General features: G+C 31.2%; 1 protein-coding gene across 4 annotated transcripts in view; it reads right to left on the reverse strand.

Annotated features, from left to right (window-relative positions):
• Window positions 1–11,007, reverse strand: part of LOC106471618 (MAP/microtubule affinity-regulating kinase 3-like) — a 64,037-nt gene extending 53,030 nt beyond the window's left edge. The window contains exons 1-4 of one of the 4 annotated variants that reach the window (XM_022400231.1): window positions 10,905–10,983; window positions 9,580–9,723; window positions 7,223–7,358; window positions 2,848–2,948 (exon numbers count right to left, since the gene is read on the reverse strand). In XM_022400231.1, coding sequence (XP_022255939.1) covers window positions 2,848–2,948; window positions 7,223–7,358; window positions 9,580–9,651 — 309 coding nt within the window. In that variant the 5' untranslated portion in view covers window positions 9,652–9,723; window positions 10,905–10,983. Of the gene's footprint in view, window positions 1–2,847; window positions 2,949–7,222; window positions 7,359–9,579; window positions 9,724–10,904 lie in introns of all 4 variants that reach the window. The other 3 variants (XM_022400227.1, XM_022400229.1, XM_022400230.1) reach the window with 3 other exon arrangements.
• Between the last annotated feature and the right edge of the window lie 281 nt (window positions 11,008–11,288).

Below are 11,288 nucleotides of genomic sequence, written 5' to 3' on the forward strand. Positions count from 1 at the left end.
CAAAAAGCTTTCTTACTATCATATCTACAGTAATGTTGAAATGCACCTGTGCTGGACTGAACGAGAGTGACTACCAACAGGCATGATAATTTATAGCAAATGTACAAAGTTCACACTACTAACCTCACGATTTATTCGGCACAATAAACAAAAGTATGGCTGCAATGAAACATAAACATAAACCTGAAATAAAAATACATTTATGAAACAAAATTAAAATGTTTTATGTACATATATAAACACTAAACCCTAGTTAAAAATAATAATACTCATTTACTGTTTAGGTTTACTTAGAAATATTATTTTCGGGTCTTGTATATTACTTGAAACCATAAGGAGAGTACGTGATTATTAAAAAAAAATAAAAATGGATAAAATTTGCATTTTATGGACAATAAAAATTTTCTGGGATTTTAAAATAATGTACTGAAACATAAAAAGTAACAAGTTCAAATCTGGAACAAATATAAATATTGTAATCATTTCTTATAAATACCATTTCCTTATGTAATTTTCCAAGATATTAAAGATCATAATTAAAAAAAAACTAAATTTATCAAAAGGAACAGGCTTTATGTTTCTTAAACTACATGCATTTATGAAAGTTCTTATGAAGTTTCAAACAGTTTCATCCACTAGTTTTATTGTTCGAATGAAATATAGCAAGACTTGCATTGGCTACTTAGAAAGTTAGTAGCCAATAGTCATCAGGTTAAGAAGCCCAGACCATGATACCTTGCCTGTTGAAGATCAAAAAGGATGAAAACATTGTATAGGGAATCCTCATCATCCGTGCATATTCTGGAATTCCCAACTGTTGGTATATGTACCCCATCTCTGAAGCAAGGCATTCGTGAAAAGAATGAAACTCTGGACGAGGTGGCAGTAGAGGAACCCAATTTGTAGTAGTGTCCTGACTTAACCCCTCAAGATCAAAGAATGATCCCAGCTAAGGAAACCAGGAAATAAAGGTGTATGATCCTTCGTCCAATAAAAGATCGCTTGTGTTCTCATCCCAAAGAATTTGAGTGATGCCCACATTCCCAGAAGATAAAGAACCATCCATGCAGTGGGAGAAGGAAAGGTGAGTAAGAGTGTGGCGTTCTATTCTATAGTATTGGGAGAAAGCTGAGCCCTGAGAGAGATGAAATGAAAAAAAAAATACCCAGACTGATGATGTATTGAATTGGAGCTAAAATGGATGTCGCAGTCCCGAAAGTGAAGCTTGTCTGGGTTGTATCTGAAAGTAGAAGCAGGATGTGATGGTCTAACAATTGACAAGATGTTGCCAGCAGTAACCAGTCATCCATGGAATGGTGTGTGCACAGTACGATGGAAAGAAGGGGACAAGAAAACTTGTATGATACAGTAAAACCCATGTTAAGCCTATGTGAGACTGAAGGAAAAAAAACTGGAACTACAGTACCTGACCATTGTGCACCACAAATGCCAATAGTGGTGAGACTTCACCACTAAGGCAAAGTGCAAATAGGAGCTGACTACAATCAAGTTGGACATCTATAATCTCAGTAAAAAAATCAAAACAGATTGAGGAATGATTAACTTGTGAATCTTGGAAAATCTAGGCATTGATATAGACAAGAAAGATCGATGACTAGACAACAATCTCCTGTTTTCATAGGCCCAACAACTAACAGGAATAAAATCTCTGAAGAACTAGCCCGACTCTCTCATTACCCACAAGACCAACCAGACCCAGATAACCCTAGAACTAAGTTCAAAATCTACATGAACTGTGGGAGACAGAAACCCTACAGGTTGGGTGGATAATAGTGGGGAAGATGTGAACTGAATGACTAATTGTGACCCAAGGACCTGCAGAGCTTCTGGACCAATGGTTAAGATTACCACACATCCAGAAATTCTTGAAATTGAGCCCCCACAGCTTCAGAAGGTATACAATAATCACTGACACTGTTGGCAATCCAATTAAGCAGTGGAAACCTTGGATATAGACAGAATCTTTTCTCGGTACCAATGTATCAAAGAGCTGCTTTCGGGATCGGTACTCACGAATAAGGGCACAACTATAACCCCCCTGTAGGAGCCGATGAAATTTGAGACTCCAACAACTCTGAGAGGAATGTAGAAGCCAAAAATTGAACCAACGTTCAAATTGTAATACTGGGAAACACGTTAGTGATGCTTTGTCAAGAAAAAATGACAAAACTATCTGAATGAGGTGCTTATATACAGTACCATGATATAGGGGGCAGTGACGTAGGTGGAGAGTATCACAAGACAATTATTACCAAGGTTAATTGAGTGGGGTATAAAAAACTGGAGCAAGTGAGAAAAAAATTAGATTAATGCTTAGATAGGCAAAGAAGAAACCCTGGCAGTTGAGTAACAGCTAAAAGTGGCTATTAAGATAAGTATGTCTTGGAAGTGTACATTATTAAACTATATCTAAATATTAAACAAATGATGAAATCATTGTCTTTAAAACTATTAAGCTGTTTTGTTTTCCAGATAAATGTATTTTATAATGACTGTTTATTCTGTTGTTTCTGCTCTACAAAGGATATCTAAACCAAAATTTTACCTCTTATTTCATTTATAATTATGTATATTATACACAAAAGAAATAATTTAAAAATTTGATTAAGCAATTTAAAATTTTAAAAAAATCATGATGCAATAAAATAAATACAAAAAATGCAAACTGATGATCCTGGAGAAGTGATTTCCTTTTTAAACTGTCATCAGATTGTACCACTTGAATTTGTATATAGAGATTTCTAACTATTTGTTAAAAAATTTCAGAAACTTTAAATCCAAACAGTCTGATAATCAGTATTATAATCTTTAAATTTAGGAGATTACCTTCAAATTAGCACCATCAAAAGGAAGTGAGCCACTGACAAGTGTGTAGAGGATTACTCCAAGGCTCCACACATCTACTTCTGGGCCATCATACTTTTTTCCTAGAAAAAACACATATTAATTCTTTTCTGTAGTATTAAAATATTTTTTACTAGCCACATCAAATGACTTTGTAATTGCAGACATTGCAGCCCAGTCAGACTTACGAGATCCAGTATTTAACAAAATGCTTTAAGGAGAAATGCTTGTAATAAACTAAATGTAATTCAAATATTACATTTATAAATGAAGGAATTTCCTAGGAATAAGTACTACATGTATGAGACTTAATAATGTTTTTATGTAAGCCTTCCAAACCAATTAAACCAGATGTAGTCTATTATATCAAAGATGAACAGTAGGTATTGCTAGAATGGATATTCAGAAACCATTAAACTAATGACCTCTTTGTAAAAAGCATGGTCCTGTTCACCCCACAAAAATACTGGCTCTTTCAACAATATAAACCATGTTTAGCAGGCTGTAAAATCATACTCAGCAGTCAAAGCTTTTACTTTTTCTTAACTTGTTCATGAATTGTAATCTTAACTTGTTTTTTTTTTTTCAGTGCCAGAAAAACAAGACAGCATACAATAGTCAGAAAACAAGTTTATTCTTAAGAACATTCCTTATAAAGAGGATATATTTAGCCAAATATAGATTCCCTTTCACTACTTCAATTATTCAAAAGTTCTTCTGAGTCAGTCAGTTGTTTCTAACCAAGATACACATGCAATAAAAGACGTGTCCAGATTTACTTGTACAAATATTACATATATATTCATACTCATATACTTAAATTTATCTTAAATATATTATTTTATAACAGAAGTTTATAACTTTTAGTACAGGAGGTGGCTCGTATGAGTTTTGCAACATACCATTCAATCTGGTAATACACCTGTCACTTTTGAGAGGCTAATGAAGCTTACAACGAAGGAGTTGCAATGGGAAAAGTGCTTGATCTATATTGGTGATGTCTTAGCATTTGGCCCCATGTTGGAGTCTGCAACAGAGAATCTAAAAATGGTATTCCAGCAGATAAAGGAGGCACACTGGAAATTAAAATCCTGATAATGTACATTCACGTACACAGAAGTAAATTTCTTGGTCATATTGTAGGTATAGATGGAATCTTCACAAATCCTGCCAAGATAGTAGTGGTGCCAAATTTACCTCAGCCTGTGACCAAGCAAAAAGTCTGCAGTTTCCTAGGTTTTACTTTGTACTATCAAGGGTTTGTGGTCAACTTCTCCAAGATCACAACACCGTTATCAGCTCTCAATAAAGTTGAGGCAGGCTTTGGTTAGAGTGAGAAATGTGGGCAAGCATTTCAATCTTTGAAGCATGCTTTAGTAAAAGCCTCAGTGTTGATGTATTCCCAACAGGACTGTTGGATACCAATGCCAGTGTTAGTAAAATTGAAGAAGTGTTATTGCAGTTACAGGTTGTAGCAGAACATGTAATCACACATATACTAATTGCATGCTCACATCTCCTGAATAAATAACTGTTTGTAGTTGTAATATTCCACAAAACCCTCTTAACCCTCTCGTTACAGGCAGGTCAAAGTGCACTTACGACGACTTTTTAAAGTTATATTCAAAATTTAATTGAACTATTTTATTATCGTTGTATACAAATAAAATTGGCATCAAAATGTAGTTAATAATTCATATTTTAATATTATTCAAGTTCTTAATTTTATAAGGAAATATTTTTAAAAGTCCTCAGTCTCCCCTAGTATGAGAATTATATTTGCTCTTTAGGTCTTCCCTTTTCTCTAACTTATTTACTAACCCTCCATGAAGTATAGAATTTAATGTAAAATTACTCATTATAATATAGATATTTCTCAGGAAAAGCATAATTTTTATAGCCTTCAATCTTATTTGGTTAGAGAGCCATGAAATAGAAAATCACATCCACCTGTCAAATCCTCTCTTTCACAAATTGCCAATAGTTCTTTCTAATGTTTTATACTATATTACTTATAACTAATAGAAAACCAACATTTTAATCTATCAAATGACATATTACATTATGTTGTTTTCTGTACATGGCATTGTCTATTTTGTTGTTCATTTTCAAATTTTTTCTCACAGGAATTGCATTGACAAGCTTACCTGAATTTTAAAGGTTCTTATCGCAGTTAGAGAGCCAGATAGTTATAATAATTACAGGACATTGTTTGCTTTTTGCATATTATTATTCTGTCTTTAGGTGCATTATGTAATTGAATAAATAGTTTAGTAGTACCACTAATATATAAAAAGTAGGCTTAAGACCAAGAAGAAAAAAAAAGAAGACCCAGATAAGTACTAATTTTTAATTTTAAAATTTTAGCTACCTTTAACATAATAAACATAGAGTACACATATGAAACAGTATATTAGGTAATATGATGAAAAAAAAAGATAATAAAAATTCTTCATGAGATATACTCAAAAGCAACTTGTGCATTATGTAATTTGGTATGGTAATGTGAGCTGCACATTCACCAAATGATTTACAAGTTGTGTGGCGGGATTAATAGAAAGATACAGTTCAAAGGGCAATAAGACAATAAAATTAAGTATAAACAAATGTATACTGTTAGGAGCTTTAAGCTACTGAGGGCAAATAAACAATTGTAGTTTCATGTTACAATTTGCAGTCATTCTAGAAAGAAAAAAATTTAAAGTTTTACTGAAACAAATGTTTGATATTTATTTAGGAGGTTTCAGAGATTACACGAATGGAATTTCATGATATTCAGATGAAAAAATTATTTTTAATCTTAAGATGAAAATCACTTTGCACTTGGAGCAGTCAACCCTTTGACTCATATTCAGATAAATTTTTAGTAAAAAAAAAGTCTAAAAAAGACTCGTAATGCTTACTGAAAGCTTACAAAATTTCATGAAGACACACAAAACACATTAAAAGTTACAGTATTGAAACTCTAAACACCAATTTGGGGTCAAGATTTAAATCAAATCGACCAAGCCTATAGCGAGAGAGTATTTGCCTGTATCAGTGTGTGCTTGCAATTTTGTTGAAGTGTATTTTGATGTACATACTATTTCCTTTTCAAAAAATTTATATGTAATTCACTGTTAAAGGATTTTTGATTATGTATTTTGTTTTCTTTGTGAAGGGTTTGTGCCATCTGTGTTGCATTTAAGTATTTACATGGGCAAGGGAAAGCTATCGTATAATGGCTGGAGACGGCTTGAATGGGTAATGAAGAAAAACTTTAATATAACAGCAAATGTACAACGTTTCGACAAGGTTTTGTCATCATCAAAACCTTGTACATTTGCTGTTATATTAAAGTTTTTCTTCATTACCCATTCAAGCCGTCTCCAGCCATTACTAGTCTCAAAGTGGGTTCCTCGTCATCGAATTTGAAAGCTATCGTATATTTCTTTACCAGGGCACATAACGAGTTTACTGATTTTAAAATTAAAATTAATTGTTTACTTGAGGATAAACCTCAAGTAAGTGAGAGAGAGAGAGAGAAGAGAAGTGTGGTTTATGACTGTACATTTTTTACCTTCTTAACATTAATATAGTATTATTCTAAATTTATCGGGTATTCAGAGTATGTGCAGTTTTCACATAAGCTGTGGTCAAGAAAGTCATTAAGTTAGTTTTATTCTATCTTCCTTTGTCATTCTACTGAGGTCACACTTCTTCTGCCCATGGAACACATGGCTGTAATGCTGTGTGTTGTGCAGAATAGATAGCAATGTCCATAAATGATAGGTCAGGTGGTAATTTGAGGTTATGAACTCTCCTGTGCTTAAATAAGAATGATGACTCATTTTGAGAGTGCTAATAGCTCTGGGTAAACCCGATATTATCTTTGAAGTAAAGAATATTTAATTTCATCATTACACAATATTGCAGAAGTTAAATGAGAGAGAGATAACAGTTCATATTCAGTAAAAGTGGTGGTCTATCATTTAAGCAAGTAAATACACTTTTTGTGCTTTCTGTTATAATAAAAATTGTGCTTTTGTATTTTACATTATGTCCAGTTTTTTAATTTTTTTCTCACAAATTCAAATATTCACAGAAATTCAGTATTACTCTGTAACAGATATTGTGTTGCATCTCCAGTTATTCAATGGACATATCCCATTGCTCTTGGAATGATAGTGAGTTTTACCTGAAAATACCAGAGTTGTACACAACAATACACAAGCACAAATGGAATAACAAATTATTAAACTACTGACATTCCATTTCTAAACACACATGAAAAATTAGTTATTGAAGTGATAAAAGCACCTGCACAAAAATAATGTAATTCACAAACTGCCAAAATATTTGAGATATAAAGAGCTACCTTGAAACAATTCAGGAGCAGCATATGGAGGACTGCCACAAAATGTGTCAAGCTTCTGACCTGGAGAAAACTCATTACTAAAGCCAAAGTCTGCTATTTTTATATTCATTTCTGCATCAAGAAGCAGGTTTTCAGCCTAAAAAATATATAATTCTGTTCTCTAAGATTCTGAGACTAAGAATATTACAGTTTCTAATATTTTGTACACATTATAACTGAAATGAAATATAAAAATCTTAATGAAACTAATATGTACAGAAATGTAGCTCAAAGCTTTTAACTTAACCCTTTCAGCACAGGCAGACATGATTACCATCTGCTCAACTAAGGAAGCATATTTATGCAACAAAAATATGGTATCTCTGTGCATCCCTTACAAGACAGGTAAGATTTTTTTTAAGGTTTATAAGTATCTTGTACACAAAGAATGACAATATTTTCATTACATCTTTCTTATAAAAATGTTAATTATCTATAGTAGTTATTTGCACTCAAGCTGTGAATAGTTCAAGTACAAGGTGATTTTCATTTTAAATACAAAAATACTCTTCCTTAATTTATCTTACAGTTTATAGAAAACAGAAAGAAATACATACCTTTTAATTTCCTGTAGAATATCTTTAAATATTTTCCTTTTGTTAAATTTGTAATTTCAGGCCATCCTTTTCACATATAGTTATTTTTAATGTTATATTTTCCCTTCTCGTCCTTTACCATTTATTATTCATCAGGACACAAGTCCATGGCACCCTCAAAGCATATTGCAGTTTCTTTGGGAGACATGAACAACTCTTTGGCAAAATTTTTGTTCAGTGCATAATATCATAAGCCTTGAGAACAAATGCAAAGTATGATGTGTATATATAAATAGCATTTAAACCTTATAACTATGCATTTTAAAACATAACCAATACATTAATTAACTAAATATAGTAGTAAGACCTAAATACAATTTAAACTTTGTCTCTAGCTATAACACATTTAGGTAAGAAAGAACCGTAAGTGCTATAGTCGATCAAACAGCCAACCATACTATAGTGTACTTCATATACTCTGTGACAACAACTTGCTGCCAATTTCAAAATAACCATTGTTATATTATATTGTAAAATGAGCTCTTTCTAATGGTTATACACATGTGTATGTAACATCTACATGGAGGCTATAAAGCTGAAACAAATCCATTGAAGGTGGGTGTGAGAACTGTCAGGGGAGGAAAAAATTTATTACTTGTTCCAAATGTATTTATTCAAATAATTTTGAAATAAAAGAGTCAAAAGGTTATTTAAGCATCTTATTGTCTAGGCATACCAACTACTCAACTATCATTGTATTGCTGAAGATACAGAGACAAAGTAGAGAATTTTCATAGCTCGTTGGTCACGTGACAATACATCTGAAGTTTTAAGTAGCTTTTAAAGGTTTATTAAAATTTAGATAAAATAAAACTTCAAATCAAAACATATATTATAATATTAATTTTATCCACATTCATTGATAGTAAAGGTGTTTAATTAAATTTTGAAGGTAACACAGTGACTTGAGCAGAAAAGCATTTAACCCTTTGACCATGATCAACCTTTAAATCCCTTTCTGCACAAGTCATGAGATTTTACTGAGTTGAATTCAAAATTGAATTAAACCACTTTTTTATTTACGTAATTTAATGAAAGTACTATTATCAAGTATGTTATAATTAATGGTTTATATTATCTATGTTTTATTCCTTTACTTTAAAAAGAAAAATCTGAAACAGCAATTAAAACTGCAGTTTTTGTTGTCACATGATCCACTGTGGTTAAAATTCTCAAGTTTAAGAGGTATAGACTGATATAGACTGGCTGTCTCTCATTACCTGGGGGAAAACTTCCAAGAATTTCTTCCTGTGTGAAACAATATTCTAATATATCTAAGTTTAAAGTCAGCCATACCCACTTGCAAAGTCAAAGCTGTGTTGTTAAGTGACACTTTGACACTGAATGGCATGTTTAAAAACAAAAGAAAGAGCAGATTTTGCACTATTCAGTTACAGCCTGAATAAACCTCTACCTGTATAAGGATCTGTAGTATGAAATAGAAAATAAGCTTAGTCCATTGTTCTCTTGAGGAGTATGTAATGTTTGACAAGTGTTTCTTGCCTCATATGCATTAGTTTGCTAAACAGTTAGATTGCATTTAGGTTTTACATTTATATCTTAATTAATTATGTATTAATTGTGTTTTAAAATACATATTTGAAATGTTTATGATTTTTATATGTTTAACTTGTTGTAGTCTGGCTTACCAAAATGTCTAAGCAAGATGGCATCATTTGCATATGCGAGTGTAAATGTTTGGAATTTGTGCATAAGACTCACCCTATAATAACAATAGAGTACTGCGCGGGACATGTTGTCGATCTTGGGATAATGGTATGTACCTACTTCCATTTCTTAACTTTCAACATTTCATTGCACTGTACATTGATGATGACATCTGGAGTTAATGATATAATATGGAAACTGGAAAATAAAATAAAAACATTTACCTTAAAAACTTTTGATATTCATTTAGAAGGTTCTAGAGATTATGGAAATGAAATGTGAAAACTGTGAGATAAGAAATAGTATTTTTATATTCAAAATGAAAATCACATTGTATGTGAACTATTCAGAGTCCGAGTGCAAATAACTACATAAAATAATGAATGTTTTATTATATACAGTAGAAAAAATCTAAATTACATATTATATTTTTCTTAAATTACATAATCTTAGGACCTTTAAGTCATATTTAAAACTATTTCATCAACTAGTTTCATTTTTGTAAAGAACTCTCATGAGAGTCGCATACCTATTTATAATGTAAGTAGATCATAGACAAAGTGTTAAAGGGGCACCCGTTGCAAAAGGTTAGATTTGGTTTGATTTTTAGTGTACAAAAGACTTGTAATATTTACTAAAAGCTTGCCAGATTTCGTTAAGATACACTTAATATATTAAAAGTTAAGATTATACATACTTTCATGGTTACCTGATGGTTGCAAGGTCGGTCAAGATGATCAAGCCCATTTAGAGAGAGTTACATGTATGCATTTTGTATTCTATAAGTAAGTCATTGGTTTGACCACAATGATAATTTATATGAAAATATTGACATACTATGCCATTTTTAACATGCTATTTGTATAATTATTAACAAAATATAGAATAATAAACTGCTAAGTTTATTGTAGCATAAAATCTTTTTGTTTACTAGTTGCAAGCCCATACTTACTAGTTTGCACTCTTACATTTATCAGTCAATAATGCATGTTATTAATAGAATATCTATTGTATTCAAACTAACTGATTTGACTATCTGTATGTCTTAATAATGCAGAACAACTTCATTACCATTGTGTTCAGAATGATGAAGTTTCAGTGTATTTCTTTATTAAGTTAAAGAAAGGTGACTGTGGAAATGTGCTAATTGGTATGGCTACTAGGAGAAACTACTTACTTATGTCTAATATCATAAACAGCTTACAAAGAAATGAGATCCCAATACCTCATGTTAATGTATATTTCACATTATTACAAGATTTAAATAAAAGTATTATATCAACAGTGAATCATTTCTTTTATGAAAAATATAATACAATAAAATTTTTAATGCATATATCCAGATAAATTCAATGATAACAAATATGTAATATACCTACTTTTAAATCCCTGTGTATTATTCGTTTCTGGTGACAATACTGTACAGCTGAAATAATCTAGAAAGTTTAAAAGATAAAAGCTTAACATATTTTTGAGAAATAAAAGATAAACATCAACACAATACATAAAATAAATAGTTTAAAACTATCAAAATACTATTTTTGTGAAACACAGGTGTAAATAACTAAATATTATTTGACAGCCTATTTCCTAAAATAATTTTTAATGTCAAAGCTTCATAATTAGGTACATTTTTATTATTCCATTCCAAAACAATGAAGTAAAAAACAAACAATTATATTTGGAGTTTTTACCACTGTTCATAAATCTATGTGAAATATTTATTCAATAATAAAAGATTCAATAAAAGTGAAAAACACAAC

Source organism: Limulus polyphemus, unplaced genomic scaffold (assembly GCF_000517525.1).
Source record: "Limulus polyphemus unplaced genomic scaffold, Limulus_polyphemus-2.1.2 Scaffold4737, whole genome shotgun sequence".
In the NCBI taxonomy this organism is placed as follows: domain Eukaryota; kingdom Metazoa; phylum Arthropoda; class Merostomata; order Xiphosura; family Limulidae; genus Limulus; species Limulus polyphemus.